The sequence below is a fragment of the Lepidochelys kempii genome, chromosome 16, assembly GCF_965140265.1.
Source record: "Lepidochelys kempii isolate rLepKem1 chromosome 16, rLepKem1.hap2, whole genome shotgun sequence".
NCBI lineage: Eukaryota > Metazoa > Chordata > Testudines > Cheloniidae > Lepidochelys > Lepidochelys kempii.
In genome coordinates, this window is record NC_133271.1 from 29,320,972 (window position 1) to 29,337,907 (window position 16,936).

Here is a 16,936-nt window from a genome sequence, read left to right on the forward strand (position 1 = left end):
TTTGTGGTTTATGTTGGGAAGCTTATCACTTGAAACTTTAAAATTAAAGGAACCTGGGTACATTTATCATGGTAGTCATTTTGACCAAACTACTGTTCTGTGGTTTCATATACTCAAGGTTCTGCCTTCTAAGTTTTCATATCAATAGTGAGGCACATTGTGTTGTGACTAAGTACAGCCTTTACTGTATACTGTAGCTTAGTCTAACATATGGAATTGACTGCATGTTCCTTACTTAGTAGACATCTTTTGGAAACTGTTAGAACTCTTATTCTTAATTCTTCAAGTATTACACAGACCTGAGGAAGACCTCTGTGCCAGCTCGAAAGTTTGTGTGTGTCTCTCTCTCTCTCTCCCCAAGAAAAGTTGGTCCAATAAAAGATATTACCTCACCTATCTTGTCTTTCTAATATCCTGGGACTGACACAGCTACAACGCTGCATAGAAATCTTATATGATATTTTGTATAGCATGACATTCCACTGTTGTTACTTTCTGCTTAATTGAAAGTGACTCCTCCTCCAGACTCCCATATTCAAAAACTGCAGAAACCACCAGTGCTACAGTGAAGTTGTATTTATAATTGACACATTCTGCTTACTTTCCATTGGGAACGAAGATGGATGAACTTTGAAGGTAATGGCAGTGTTGGCTAAGGTACACTATGTAAAACACTGCAAGTCCAACTCCTCTCAGGCCTGATTCTCATGTATACTAATTTACATTTACACACACACATCCAGATTCCTTTAACTGCCAGAATGGTAGAAAGGGAAGTTAGTGTAAATGAGAATTAGGACCCTTATTCCAAAACATGGATAAAAAAGAGTCACTCTGAAGAGTTTTTAATATCTAGTCCTGATTGATTCAGTCTGGTTTCTTTTAAGGTTCTTGCCTCAGTTTGTACGGAATTTGTCTATTCCAAATACACGTTAGCAAGTGAAGCTACAGACATATGTAACACGAGCACAATTAAATAGATTCCCAATGTGTTGTCATCTCTACAATAAATGGACTGCCTTTAGAGATGAGTGTTTGTTTAGTCATTCCTTAGTCTCTCCACTGAGAACTGTTATTTGGTGCCAGCTGTGTCTGTGTCTACACTGCCACTTTCAGCGCTAAAACTTTTGTCGTTCAGGGGTGTGAAAAACACCTCCCGAGTGACAAAAGTTTTAGCGCTGAAAAGCGCCAGCAGAGACAGCGCTTTGTGTGGCTCCCCCCGATAAAGCTACCGCTGCTTGTTTTGGGGTGGGGGTTTATCGCCACGGCAGCACTGTAGCCTGGGCAGTGGGGACATACCCTCTGATACTGATTTTTTGATTTGGATATTTATCCAGTATGAACTGAACTGAGATCCTCCAACTCATTTCACATATTGCCATTCAGTGGCCTGACCTCAAATCGTGTTTACTTCAACATTAAATGTTTGGAATCTTTGCTGTATAAATATACCAATTTTCATACTTTAAATTAAAAGCCCTTGTCCTGTGAAGAAAAGACCTTTAAAATCAAGCATAATTCACAAGGCCTGTTCTTTTCTTGGGAGTGCCAGGGTATAATGAAGTGCCTCACAGGTACACAGAAGAAAATGGGGAGGCAAGAGAGGTACACAGCTGTTTCCAGCTCTGACATCTTTGCCAGTTTGTACAGTGTGTGCAAAAATATTGCTTTGCGGAGCAGTAGTTTCAGTGCTTCTAAACAACCTCTTCTGCCACCACTTGTCATTGCCTCAGTAAGATTACCTGGGTTTTCAGGAATGGCTAGTAAGTGAGCAGAAAGAGTTTTCCTGGTTATATTTTGGGCTTGATTTGGCAATGTGACTTTAAGTTTACCATAAATCCAAACCATATGTGTTTCTTTGGTAACTATCATATTGCACAGTACTAAAATATGTTACACAGGCTACTGAACTCCACTGGTGAGAAAAAGGAATAAACTTGTCAGTAATCCTGTAAGGGCCTGAAATGCCATATACAAATTACACCTTACATTGTTGCTCTACCTTCAAGACAGTTTTAGTAAGAGGGGGATTAATCTAACCCCGCCCCACTCTGATCAGAAATCTGAGGTCAATGAGTTATTTCTCCACATGGAGCAGTTAACAGTAGTCCCCTCTTTTTTTTACCTGCTGTGAGCCTGAAAAGCACACAGGCAATAAATTTCTGTCAGCTCTGGATTCCTGAATGCCCTTTATGAGCTCATCCTGAAGCATGCTAATGTGATCAAATGCAGGCGGGGGAGCTTTGCTGCATGACCTACTCACAGCTAATGGGGAAACTATTGTTAATCTAACTGGGTGGTTGCCAAAGTGACCTACTTCAAATGAAAATGAGATAAAAGACTCATTGGGCTGAGGTTCCCTTCCACAAATATTGTTTTACAACCTCCTCTTTCTAAGTCAGTTCTTCAATTTAACAGCACAGTGTGCAGGTTTCTGCCTGGAACAAGAACAGGACCAAAAACTTAAATGTACTGGCCTAAACATGAACAGTAGTAACAATGAAATTGTGATCACGAGCTTCATATGTTTCTGGTTTACTGCAGTGAAAATTAGCATGAGAAATTAATCTTATGTGACTTGAACCATACTATAATATTATGTTGTAGTATTGAGTATTACAATATTCAGTCAGCCTTTGTTCATGTGTCCCCTTCTTGGTTTTGATGCTATATGCGGTATCCTATCCTTCATTATTTTTCAGTAGTTCTTCCAAGATATTCATGAATTTTACAGGTTTGAAGAACTTGAATGTATGCTCTGTATGTTTGAGAAAAAGTATCTGAGGACTGTTATTGCTCCATAAGAAGTGAAGAATATTCAGCCATAGTAATTATTGTTGAATCAGGAGTTTAGATCTAGTAGCACATAGTGTATACTGTCTGCTTGAAAAAACGTTTAAAATATACCATTAATATTTGATGGAATAAGTGAATGTGGCATTTTTTTTGAGTTTCTCTACTATCATCAGAAAACCTGGATTGTGACAACTCCAACCTTATCACTATGACCTTCCAGTGTTTGTGTTCAGAAATGCTATAATGAAATCAAAGACCTTTCAGCTGAGCACTCCGGCATCTGGATTGTTCAAGGCTCACAGAGAAAATCTCCTGTTGGTTTTATGATGAGATCAGTAGTTACAAAGCATCCAACTGGCTGGAAAATCATTTTACTCTGTGAGAATGACAAGTTCGCCAGGTTTGTCTAGAGGACTTGAGCACTCATAGCTCACTGTTTTAAAAACCTACCGTCAGTGCTGCAGAAATCATCATGGTTATGGTCCCTCATCCAACCATATAAACATTTAGCACTGTTTTTCACCCTTCAGCAAACTGGTTTCACAATAGCCTTGACAGTTTGGTGTTTCAGGTGTTTTATTCAATTGTTACAGAGAAGAGCAACATGACAAAGGTGCAAGCCACACCTCTAACTTTCCCTCCCATCTAAACTCCTCCAGGTAACATTTAACTGAGTTTAGCCTCTTCCAAAGCTTTACTAGATAGCTAAGTCTCTTAAAACTTTCTGAGAAAGGCCAATCCTTGTATTCTTAATTATCCAATACATTCTCCTCCCATTCAGTGAAAAAACATTTGAGTCCCCTACAATTGGCCATCTCTCCTCAGTTTTTTTTCTACCACTGTCAGATTCACTTTGATTCAATCCTACAATGCAGAAAAAGATGTCAGTTGTACTAACACTCTATGATGGAACAACTGAATAAATACCAGCTATCATCCATTTAGTGATCCTTCCTTGGATCAAGAATGGAAATTTCACCTATGCCTCTGCACTTTCTTCAATGATGACCCCCTACAAATGAAATGCCCTCCGTGAACTGATCTATAAGGCGCCACCCTTCCTTTCAAATGCCTGCACAAGTCCCACTTCAGCCATAATGACGAGGGGCAGCTGAGTAAAGTCAGTACTTACGTATTTATATCAATATAAGACAGACACAAATAGTGAATGTATACAAAAGTTGTATACATCTTTTCCTCCACTGGTCATATATTGTTTGTCTTTAGCTTGCAATCCCTTACAGGTAGATACATTCCCTGTCCCAGTATTTGTACTGATTGTTGCCTCTGGATGCTACCATAATAAACATATTTAATAAAATGACAGGCATGTTGTTGTTAAAATATTAATCCATACCTGCCTAATCCCTTCCCCCATAAAACTGTGGTTTTGCTTGTTGAATCACAAACATAATGAGTATCTCTGCTAGCACATATGAAAAAAAACACAGCCTCAGCATGACTTGCTACAAGTCTGCTTTGCATTAAGCAAATATTATATAAACTGGTTTCTACCTTTAAATGTACAGCATCCCATAGGCTCTGATCTGCAAATAAGAGTGCTTTGTTTTATCACTGGAAGTGAAAATATTATTGACTTTTTGATGTCAATAGTTCCACTATTAGTAGTTTTATAGGCATTGGTTTGTTTCTGTTTCTAACCATTATTAATCGTGCTGGGTTTTATGCTGTATGTGTAAATTACATACAAAAATGTGTTCAAAGTTGTATAGGTTGTAAAGTCATGAACTTGAAAGTTAGGAAATGCTACTACTGCAGATGTCTGTGCAACTTTAATTCTCCCCCTTGTGCTTCCAACCTGTGTGACGAGCCTCACTCAGGCGGAGGGTCTGTGGGGAAAATAGTATTTCGTCATGTAATTAAAGATTATGTCCTAGTGCATCCCAACAAAAGGGCAAAATTAAGGTGGCATGGAGGTACTGGATTTAAAAAAAAGTAAAATGAAGGTGATGTAACTTTAGTCTGGAAAATTATGCAAAAAAATAGTTGAAGAGGAAGTAAGGATGCCTTAGTCATGAGCAAAAAACAGATGTGATGGTTTCAGGTGATCAATGGAATATTTGATTGAGGATTGTAGGGATGGCCAGTGTTAATTCATTTTCAGAATGAAGAGGATTCTGATCAGGCCTTACCAGGCAAACCATGTCACAGTTTTCGCCGAAGGAGGAATGGCTTTAAACGTAGAATTTGGTTCTGGGAAAACCAAACTACACAGATTGTTTCGCTCTCTGTACTGCCTGTGCTGTTACAGGCATCCAGAACGTTCCTTTCCCACCTTGGTGCCATTCCCGACAACTCCCTGCCGCTGCCCCTCTGGCCCCGTGTATACCACTATTCTATGGGCTTGTGCACCAGAAGAGCATGTGTACTGATTAATAGAAATTAGGGAATAGATGATGTTACTGAGGGTTATTGCTGTGGAGAAGCCTTTTGCTATCTCACTGCATAGCTCTTCATTCAAAAAGAATGAGAGAAGTTCATAGAGGATAGGTCCATCAGTGGATATTAGCCAAGATGGTCAAGACTGCAACCCCTTAGGGCCAACCAAAGACTTGCGATAATGTACAAATTAATCAAACGGGGCAAATCTGAAGAGCATACTGTGCAGTGCTGAGCTTCCTCAGCTTTTGTTGAAGTCCAGGATTTTCATTCTTCGGGATCATGCAGTATCAGGTCCTTAGTAACTTGCCAAATGCATGGAGATAGTTCCCCTCTTCTCCTCCCACTTTAATTCCATAGTATTTTCCAGGGTGAACACAACATTTTAATGAAGTGTATACACTGAAGTTTTGCCTCTTCTGTATAAGAGACATTCTTCCTTGTAAGTCAACAAGGAGTCCGGTGGCACCTTAAAGACTAACATTTATTTGGGCATAAGCTTTTGTGGGTAAAAAACCACTTCAGATGCATGGAGTGAAAATTATAGATGCAGGCATTGTATAATGACACATGGAGAAAGAAGTTACCTCACAAGTGGAGAACCAGTGTTGACAGGGCCAATTCCATCAGGGTGGATGTAGTCCACTCCCAGTAATTGATGAGGAGATGTCAATTCCAGGAGAGGCAAAGCTGCTTTTGTAATGAGCCAGCCACTCCCAGTCCCCCCTGTTACGCTTCCTTGTAAGTGTGCATTGTCCACAGTTTTCTATGTTCTTGTAAGCAGTGCCACAGATTGAAGTCCAAATTTTACATTTTTGATTACACAAAACTCAAGCTCTTTGCTGTTAATAATCTCCCCGTTTGTTCAATGGGAAAGGCACAGATGGGTTGCTGGTGCTTCCTGGGTGTTCTGTTTGTTAGTACGTACTTGACTATTTCTTTATAAAACACTTGATTGATCTTTAATTTCAGGAATATATCTCTTGGATTTAATCTACATCGATTCTGCATATCCTTCATCTGGCAGCATCATGGAGAATGAACAAAGATCCAATCAAATGAACAATATCCTCCGAATAATAGCTGATTTGCAAGTCTCCTGTAGCTATGGTTGGTAATTTTTGTCTTGTTATTGTAAAGTCGTCACTCATATTAATATAATAAATCATTAGGAGATGTCTGCCTGTGGCGATGCAAAGACTCACCGGTGCGGCGCTTCCTGCTGGTTGTCCTGGGAATTAGCTCTCCAGCCTCTGGAGCGCCCTCTGCAGGCTGATGTCTCACCTGCCGCTGGCCCCCATGTCCCTCCCAGACCCTGGTGCCCTTTACCCTGGGGTTCTACCCTAGCAGTCTCCACTCTCTGGGTCCCCCCTCCCAGGGGAACCCCAACCCTCGAAACCCACCTTGCCTCAGTGGCTACTGCCAGTCATCATCTAGCTCCCGCTCACTGGGGTAGACTACAGTGTAATGGCCACTCATCATTGGCAAGGGGTTAGGACCTGCTGCCTTTGCCTATCTCTGGGCTGCCCCTCTGCAGCCCCAGTACCTTTGTAGGCCTTCACCAGGCCTGCAGTCTGGGGTTTTACCAGGCTGGAGCTCCCCCACTCCCTCTGGCCTTCCCCAGCCCTGCTCCACCTCAGATACCTTGCTCCCAGGCCGCCCTTCCCACTCCAGGGCTAGAGTGAGACTCTTCCAGCTCCTGGCCCACAGTCCTCTTGTAAGGGCCATCTGGGCCCTGATTAAGCCAGCCACACATGTGGTCAGCTACACAGTCAGCTTCCCCCAGCTGTTCTTAACCCCTTTCCTTGCTGTAGCCCTCTCCAGGGCTGGAGTGGGGTGACCACCCCGCTACACTGCCTCATATGAAGAGGGACACAAGGCTAATGTAAGTCAGTAGAGTGATGCACTGCTTAACTTCTGCTTCTGTATAACTTCAGTTTTAATACCAAATTAGGCAGTTGAATCATATGTGTTCTCTGTTAATGGAACTAGTGTGCAAGCTTTGTTAGAACAGTGTGTTTCATATGCAGGCTAAAACTTAAGTATTTAGTGAACCAGAGCTCTTGCATTTGGATTTTACTAGACTAACATTCTGGTTTATTTTTATTTATTTTTATTTTATTTTAATTCTTTTTGTTCTGTTTTTGCTTTATTATTGTTCAGATGAGGGAAGGTAGGATGTTTCACTGGACCATTTCTTGCCTGGATGAACTAGAGTCCCTGCTCCTCATAGAATCAAGCGACTCTCCAGACCACCTCTGGTACTGCAGGACTCTCCACCCTTCTCTGTGGGTGCTTCTCTGGTGATCAAGATTTAGGAGGATGAAGAAGACTTCCAGTCAGTCTCTTCTATTTTTGTTCAGGGTTCTCTGACACATCCTTTCAGGAACCCATTCTTTAGCAGTCACAGGGAAGATTGTGCTCATCAGCAAGGTTGGGGGAAACCAACCCTGCATTCCACCCCCTACTCCTCTATGCCACCCCCAACAGCCATACTGGGCCCTTGGCTGCTTATTGGCCGCAATTTGCCAGACCTCTAGTACCATCTCATAAGGAGCCTAGAGTCATATACTCCTCTCCTCCTCAAACAGCCCCCCCCCCTGCCCCCAGGAGACGACATTTAAAGAGCAGGAGGTCAGATTGGATAAAGAAGCCACCCCTCAAATATCTATTTCATCCCCATCTCCAGATGAGAGGGTTATGCCTCTGCCACCTTCCATGGCCAACAATTTTTTGAAATTTCAAGATCTCATAAAGAGAGCAGCTGACACTCTTCAAATTCCACTCAGAGGTCAAGGACATGAAGCACAAACTGTTGGATATCCTGCTGTCAGCAACACTCTCCAATGTGGTGTTACTCATTAATGAGGCACTACAGGATCCAGCTAAGATTATGTGCCAAATACCTGCTACTGTTTCACAAAAGTGAAAATGGGCAGATAAAAAATATTATGTTCCCGCCACCAAAAGATTCTGAGGGTTCTTCCACCTTCCACCTATCTCCCTGGTAGTGAATGTGATAAATGAGTGGGATAAGCAACACTTCTCCAAATATGACGAAGTCCAAAAGAGACTGGACTTCTTTGGATGGAAATCCTATTCATTGGCAGCCCTATAATTCAGGATCACAAACTATCAGGCAATCATGGGCAAATATAATTTTACAAACTATAATATATTAAAGCTTTTATTGAACATCTGCCACAGGAACATAGGGAGAAATCCAATCCATCATTTCAGAGGACCAGTTATTGGCCAAAACCACTCTTCAAGCATCCTTGGATGCTGCTGACATTGCTGCCAGGTCCATCTCCATGGCAGTAGTTATGCACAGCATCATGGCTAACTCTCGGATTTTCCAAAAGAAATTAGGAACACTGTTGAGGACCTTACCTTCAATGGCCGTAAGCTTTCCTTGGAGACCTTACACACACTGAAGGACTCTAGGTCTACTTTCTGATGCCTGGGCATTCATACACCTACAAAGAAGAGAGGATTTAGTATGTCACAGACTGTCCAAAGATTCTCTGGATTCTATAGATCTACCGAATCTAACATGGAAAGACATAAATTCCAGAGAAAGAGGGCAGCTCAACTGCCTTCCATGACCACCCAGTATTTTCAAAGCAATGATTTTGATGAGTCAGTCGAGCATTCAAATCCTCCTGCACGTCTAGTTTCACACCTGCATATGTTTGCCCACCTCCCCCACTTTGGAGATGGCCTTTCCCATTTCCTTGTACTTGGAAGCAGATCACTACAGAATGAGTCATAGAGGTTATAACATTGGGCTATGCCATTCATTTTACATCCCAACCTCCCCCACACCCCATATTTCTTAAGGGATGCCTTCACAAGCTTTTATTGAGACAGGATGTGAACTGTCTCCTTTAATTAGGAGCAATAGAGCCTGTCTTGCTGCCTCACAAAGGCAAAGGGTTTTACCTGAAGTATTTCCTTGTGCAAAAGAAGAACAAAGGATGGAGACCAGTTTGTATCTAAGACTTCTAAACAAGTTCATAAAGTCTTAAAAGTTCAGGAAGGTGACTCTGGCAGCTATAATTCCTTCACTGGAGGAAGTGGATTAGTTTTCAGCCCTTGACCTACAGGATACCTATTTCCATATGATGATACACTCATCGCACAGGAAATACCTACAGTTCACTATAGGCCAGGATCATTTCCAATACCAAGTTCTTCCCTTTAGTCCTTCTGCCCCAAGGGTATTCTCAAAGATCCAGGAAGTAGTGGCCGCTTACCTGCGACAAGAAGTGATCCTAGTCTTCCGGTACCTCAGCAACTGGCTACTCAAGGGTTGTTCCTACAAAGCAGTGCTATGTTCCACCCAGACAGCCCTTGCTCTGTTCCAGGAGTTGGGTCTTCAGCTGAATGAAAAATAATCTTTGTTAACCCCTGAACAGAAGATACAGTTTATAGGGGTGCCTTCAGAGTTGTTGACAGCCAGGGCTTACCTTCCCTTAGACAGATTTGTAATTTTGTCAAGTCTGGTATACGTAATTCAGGGAAACCTTCAGACCACAATAAGGAATTTTCTTCGCTCCTGGGATATCAGGGCATCTTGTGCCTTTTTGACCAATCACACAAAACTACGTCTCTACCACTTCCAGGGTTGGCTCAGAATGACCTATTCTCCAGCCAGACACACCTTGAACAGGCAGGTGATGGCTCTTCTACAAGTGAGGAATTCTTTAGACTGGTGGAAAAATCAACTCAGCATTGGTGCAGGCATTCCTTTCTGTTGTCCAGCCCCATCAATAACTTTAACAGATGCATCAGTGTTGGGGATGGGGAGCTCACCTCAATGCTTTCACAACTCAGGGCATATGAAAAACTCAGGAAACCAATCTCCACATCAGTGTACTGGAACTCAGGGCTGCTTTCATTTCCTACCCCTCCTCAGAGGCAAATCAATCAGGGTCATGACGAACAATATATCCAGCATGTTCTATATCAGCAAGCAGGGAGGAGCAAGATTCCCCTCTCTGTGCACTGAAACCATGAAACTATAGAACTGGTACGTAGCTCATCAGATCCAAATTTCATTGGTCTACCTCCCAGGTATTCAGAACACCACAGCAGATGTTTTCAGAATACACTTCTCCCAGGACTCCAAACTCTCAAGTTCTCCACAGCATATTCCAAAGATGGGGAGTGCCAGAGGTGTCTCTCTTTGCCATCTCCAGGAACAAAAAGTGTCCTCTTCTCTGCTCAAGAGGAGTCTGAGCCTCCACACTTTTGGAGACACTTTTCTTCTATCTTGGAAGAAGCGTCTGCTCTATGCATTTACCTCTCCACTGCTGATATGAAGGGTGGTGAACAAAATCAGATAGACAAGGCCAGAGTTGTTCTTATAGAGCTGACATGGCTGAAACAAGCTTGGTTCCCTTCCCTGCTTCATTTGTGTCCAACCACCAGTCAAGCTTCCGACCACCGCTCATCTCATGCTATAGGCCACAGGTTGCCTGCTTCACCCCAACCTAGGGCTTCACCACCTCAGGAGATGGTACCTAGGTGGTTCATGGGTTAGAATCCTCCTGCTCTGCAGAAGTGCAACAAGTGTTACCAAAAAGCAGAAAGAAGTCAACCCGTACTACTTGCAGAAATGGAAGAGATTCTTCCATTGATGGTATTTCCAACGCCTTCTGCCGGAATTGGTGCCTCATTCAGTAATCATAGAAATGTAGGATTGGAAGGGACCTCGATAAATTATCCAGTCCAGTCCTCTGCGCTGAGGCAGAATTATCTAGACCATCTCCCACAGGTGTTTCTGTAACCTGTTCTTAAACCTCCAATGATGGAGATTCCACATCCACCCTAGGTAATCTGTTTCAGTGCTTGACTACACTTAGAATTAGGAAGTTTTTCCTAATGTCTAACCTAACTTTAACTTTCCCGTGATACAGTTTAAGCCCGCTACTACTTGTCCTGTCTTCAGTGGTAAGGAGAACAATTTATCACCCTCCTCTTTACAACAACCTTTCACATACTTGAAGACTATTATCATGTGCCTCCTCAGTCTTCTCTTCTCCAGACTAAACAAACCCATTTTTTTTAGTCTTTCCTTGCAGATCGTGTTTTCTAAATCTTCATTTTTATTGCTCTCCTCTGAACTTTCTCTAATTTGTCCACATCTTTCCTGAAGTATGATGCCCAGAAGTGCACACAATACTCCAGTTGAAGCCTTAACACTGCTGAGTAAAACTGAAGAATTACTACTTGTTTCTTGCTTACAACACTCCTGCTAATACAACCCAGAATATGTTTGCTTTTTTTGCAACAGCATTATATTGTTGACTCATATTTATTTTGTGATCCACTATAACCCTCAGATCCCTTTATTCAATACTCCTTCCTAGGCAGTCATTTCTAGTTTTGTATGTGTGCAACTGATTGTTCCTTCCTAAGTGGAGTACTTTGCATTTGTACTTTTCATTTGTCCTTATTGAATTTCATCCTATTTAATTCAGACCATTTCTCCAGTTTGTCAAGATCATTTTGAATTCTAATCCTAGCCTCAAAAATGTATGCTATCCCTCACAGTGTGGTATCATCCACAGCCTTTATAAGTGTACACTCTATGCCATTATCCAAATCATTTTTGAAGACATTGATTAGAACCTGACCCCAGACAGAACCCTGCTGGACCCCACTTGATATGCCCTGGCATCCTGACTGTGAACCATTGATATTACTACACTTTGAGTACTGTTTTCCAGCCAGTTGTGCACCCACCTTATAGTAGTTTTGTCTAGGTTATATTTCTCTAGTTTGTTTATGAGAGAGTCATTTGAGACAGTGTCAAAAGCCCTACTAAAGTCAAGATATGACATCTGCTGCTTCATCTTTATCAAGAAGGCTTGTTAACTTTTCAAAGAAGGCTATTAGATTGGTTTGACATTTGTTCTTGACAAATCCATGTTGACTTATCTTATTTTTTACTAGGTGCTTACAAATAGAATGTTTGATTATGTGCTAGATTAACTTCAGCGCACAGAAAGATAATCTTTACGTTCACACCCTAAATTCATGCCTAAAATATTATCAGAGTTCCATCTTAACCAATCCATTTATCTACCAGTGTGTTTTCCCGTACCTCTTAGCTCTCTGCAAGAGACCAGTTTTCATACCTTGCATGTTAGAAGGGCATTGGCTTACTACTTAGATAGTAGCAAACAAATTAGAAAGTCATCTAGGCTGTTCATCTGCTTTGCAAATACATGAAAGGGATCCACGACCTCTGCTCAGACTATCGAGATGGCTATCTGGTTGTATATTCATTTTTTACGATGCTACAGGCATTCATCTCACCCAAATGGTGATAGCACATTCGACCAGATCACAAGCAACCTCCACAGCGTTACTTAAGAATGTGCCAGTATCTGAGATATGAAGCCCATGTAGCGGCCTGATAGTATATACATTTTCTGAACATTACACTATGATCCATGCAGCGAGATCCGATGTGGCATTTGATACTGCAGCACTGGTCTTTAGTTCTAGAGTGAATTCCGAAGATCCCTCCTCACTCTGGGGATGCTGCCTGGTAGTCATCTGAAGTGGAGCACCCTTAGGGACATTACTCAAAGAAGAACAAGCAGTTACACACCTTGTGTAGTAATTGCAGTTCTTGAAGATGTGTCCCCCTATGGGTGCACCACTACCGGCCCTCCTTCCCCTCTGCTTCGGACTGTTCTCTAAGGAACATTTGGGTGGAGAAGGCACTGAGGGCAGTTCTACCACACACTCCTATGTAGCCTCGGTGTCCAGCACAAGAAGGAATAGGGCACATGCGCTTGCCAAACGGACACAGCTAATGGAAAATCGCGGCTCAAGGATTTGAGAGGCTCCTGTGTACCTGAAGTGGAGAACCCATAAAGATGCACATCTCGAAGAAATGCAGTTATTGCACAAGATGAGTAACCTCTTCTTTTGGTGCTCATCAGAGGCCTACCTAGTGGAAGGCTCCAGGGCCTGTTGAGGGAGAGAGGGAGATGTGAAGTAAGAGGGGAGCCATGTTCCTTTTGGTGCCTTTTTCTCACTTCAGAACTCTCAGGTTGAAATCTTGTCCTGATGCTTTTTGCCATTAAGTTTCAAATAAGAATCCAAAATGTTTGCTGTGTCAAATTGTCTGAGGTTTGCTCATTAATACATGAACCTCACTTTTCTCTTTGTAAATTGAGAGTGCATACTAAAATCACCTAATTCTCCTAGTAAAATCAGCAGCTGAATCTCATCTATAGCATGAATGACAACTAAGCCTTTATTTGGTAAAATCCTTAACATTCTCATACAATCTAACAAAATAATATTCCTAGACAGTTTCTCCCTTGGGGAGTTATGGTCTCCTTTTGGTTTCGTTCATAAAATCAAAAGAACTGGAGGAATCTAAAGAAGAATTGCTTTTATTTTTGCAGTTGTAGAGATTTATCTTGGCTAATTTTTTTTATACTCTACAGATCATCTCATAACTTTACCCCATGTGCAAAAGTACTTAAAGTCTGTCCGCTACATTGAGGAACTTCAAAAGTTTGTGGAAGATGACAACTATAAGTAAGTACCATACTTTCCTCCACCCCTACATGTTTTAATGGAAAGATGGCCTGGCTATTAGCTTTAGTAGGAATTATACAAAAAATCTCTGACAGAAATGTAAATAGAGTTTAACATTTTTAAACTGAGCTGATATTGTTAGGACACTTGAGTGAAACCCTAGCTGGCTGTAATCCTTATGACTCTTAACATCAGTTCCAAAATTGTATTTCTTTAGCTTTTGCAAAGGCAAAAATCAAGTGTCTGTCTTATTACAGTGTAGCCTTGTACTGGGAATGGCACTCAGGATCCCTAAAACTGGATGTTCCCTTGCAAACTCTGTTGGCTCAGGATGCAAGCTGGCCCCAAGCAAACAATATGCATTTTAATACAGCTAAATGTAAATGTATAACTAGGAACAAAGAATACAGGCCACACTTACAGGATGAGGGACTCTATCCTGGGAAGCAGTGAGTCTGAAAAAGATGTATTGGCAGTGGCAAATAATCAGCTGAACATGAACTTCTTTTTTGACGCTGTGGTCAAAAGGGCTAATATGATGCTTCGATGCATGAATTGGGGAATTTTGAGTGGAGTAAAGAGCTTATTTTACCTCTGTATTTGGCACTACTGCAACTATTGTTGGAATACAGTGTCCGGTTCTGGTGTCCACAATTCAAGAAGGATGTTGATAAATTAGAGAGAGTTCAGAGAAGAGCCATGAGAATGATTAAAGGATTCGAAAACATGACCTGTAGTGATGGACTCAAAGAGCTCCATCTATTTAGTTAACAAAGAAAAAGCTAAGGGGTGACTTGATAAGTCTATAAATACTTACATGGGACACAAATATTTAATAATGTGCTCTTCAGTCTAGCAGAGAAAGGTCTAACATGGTCCAATGGCTGGTAGTTGAATCTAAACAAATTCAGAATGGAAATAAGTCATAATTTTTTAACAGTGAGTAATTAGCCATTGGAACAATTTACCAAGCATGGTGGTGGATTCTCCATCACTGACAATTTTTAAATCAAGATTGAGTGTTTTTCTAAAAGTTCTGCTCTAGGAATTATTTTGGGGAAATTTTATGACCTGTGTTGTACAGGAGGTCAGACTAGATGATCAGAATGGTCCCTTTCATGAGTTACTTAATGTTATCTGAAATGGTGTACACAATATCTTTTAAATACAACTGAATAGTTATACCAGGCTAATTCACAACAAGCAAGGCTGGCTTTGTCAGGCTACTACTTTCTTATGTCAGGTGTGTGAAAAGCAACACTCACTCAAAAAGCTGAGGTCAAGAGCAAACCAATGTGACAGAGTGAAAGAGGCTGCATATACACATTTATTTTCCTGAGTGGGGAACTGAGGGTCCCTATTTCACTTCTGCAATCCTCAGGATCATGTATGTGCCAGTCCAAAGAATGGGCTAAACTGCATCAAACCAAACTGTCCTGCAGTTATTTCTCAGATACAGCAGAGCATACTTCAGTTGCTTCTAATATTAAAGAGCGGTACTAAGCTATCATGCATATGTCTGTTGCTGCTAGTGTAGACATTGTTAACAGAAAGATCCGTCTCTTAAAAATAGGCAAGACAGATTTGAAGGCAGTGAGCATGAAACAAAATGATGACCTTTCCTGTTGGCTTCCAAATACCCCATGTTTGGAGATACCTCAAATTTCTAAAGCTGTTCTACTCCACTCTACTTCAGACCAGTGCGCGTATACTACAGTTCTTCAGCCAAACAGTAATTGAGACAAACCGTTTATGCTAAAATATGGAATAATTAATTTTGCAATGTGGAGCCATATAAAAGATTAATATGGTTGGAGTTTTACTCTGCTTCAGATGAGAGAATCATTCTAAAGGAAATAACATACAAAGCAGACATTGTTCTGGGACTGATACCAGAACTGCATGAATGTGTCCGGACAAACTTCAAATGGAGAGAATATCCTCCATAATCTGTCCCATTGCCCAGGATAACCTCCAACTAGAGCAGCCAAATCAACATCGGCCTATTCACTGCAGAAGATCAGCCTTGTTTATGATTTTGACAAGTTTGTTTTTTTGGTTCAGATTAAAAGCAGATCTAGGAACAATGATATTTTATGTCATAATTCTGCTTAGTGTTTTGCACTGTCTTCCAAATGAAAAACCGCACATCTACATAATTTTTTTCAAATACAACATATATTATTTTAAAAAAGGAGAATTTCTACCATTATATTCATGGTGGGATTTGTGTGTTAATTTCCCTCTCCTCACATCATATGTACAACACAAATAGAAAGAGAGGGAAAGACTTGCACATTATGCACACAGATACACACTGAACACTTGCACATTATATGTTCTTGTACAAATTAAGGACGGTGTGAGCTCTATACTAAAAGTAGTCTGACTTTCATATGTGTTTGTCTCTGAATGTTAAAATTTAGTGAGCAAGAGATTGTGTTTACTTATTTCCAACATGATTAGCATGTTATATTAAATGAAGGCAGGGAGTGCACAAGCTTATAATCTATATTGCAATAGGGAAAATTGTAGTTAGTGTGTGCTTTACAGCTCCTGGACTGGCTGCCAGCAAACGAACACATTGCTTAATTTAATTTTTGGACAGGCTTTCCTGTTCATGATACAATGTTGAGATTACATAGACAGTAGTTTTTCATTAGTTCTAGTATCTTTGCGAAAGTGAACAAAACAAATGGTCTTTATAAATATTTATTGCCATGACATAATACTTGGATGTACTACAAATCATGAGTAATTTATATTTAATTTTTTGAAGCCACTTTTAATCCCAACAGAGGTTTTGCTAACAACAGTGAGAAGTATTTACGTATATTGTTAGAGGTAATTCAATACTCATCCTTTGATCTGGATGCCTGGGAAAATGCATTTTCTGAGCAAATTTACTAATTTTCTTTATAAGCATGAGTTATGTCTAGTGAGAGTTCAGCTGAAGCCAAAGAAAAAATTCAAAGTGAAAGGAAATCAGAGCAGAACTTGATACCTAATATGGTAAAGGCCACTGCAGCTTCTTTGAGAGCTTGCATATGTCCATTACACTGTAAGTGTGTGTGCATCTTGTGCACCAGAGAGTTTTCCCTAGTGAAAGCCATATAGGCATGGCCTTGCGCAACCCCAAGCTCCTTGTGCTACAAAGTGAGGATATAAA

The 16,936-nt window shown here is 41.0% G+C and overlaps 1 protein-coding gene across 23 annotated transcripts in view; it reads left to right on the plus strand.

Moving 5' to 3' along the window:
* Positions 1-16,936, plus strand: part of RALGPS1 (Ral GEF with PH domain and SH3 binding motif 1) — a 399,374-nt gene that overhangs the window by 279,197 nt on the left and 103,241 nt on the right. For all 23 annotated transcript variants that reach the window (XR_012155323.1, XM_073315016.1, XM_073315014.1 and 20 more), the window contains 2 exons: positions 6,169-6,306; positions 13,674-13,767. Coding sequence is in view for 22 of the 23 variants with exons in the window: in XM_073315016.1 (XP_073171117.1) it covers positions 6,169-6,306; positions 13,674-13,767 (232 nt within the window). In the remaining variant the exon portion in view is untranslated. The remainder of the gene's footprint in view (positions 1-6,168; positions 6,307-13,673; positions 13,768-16,936) is intronic.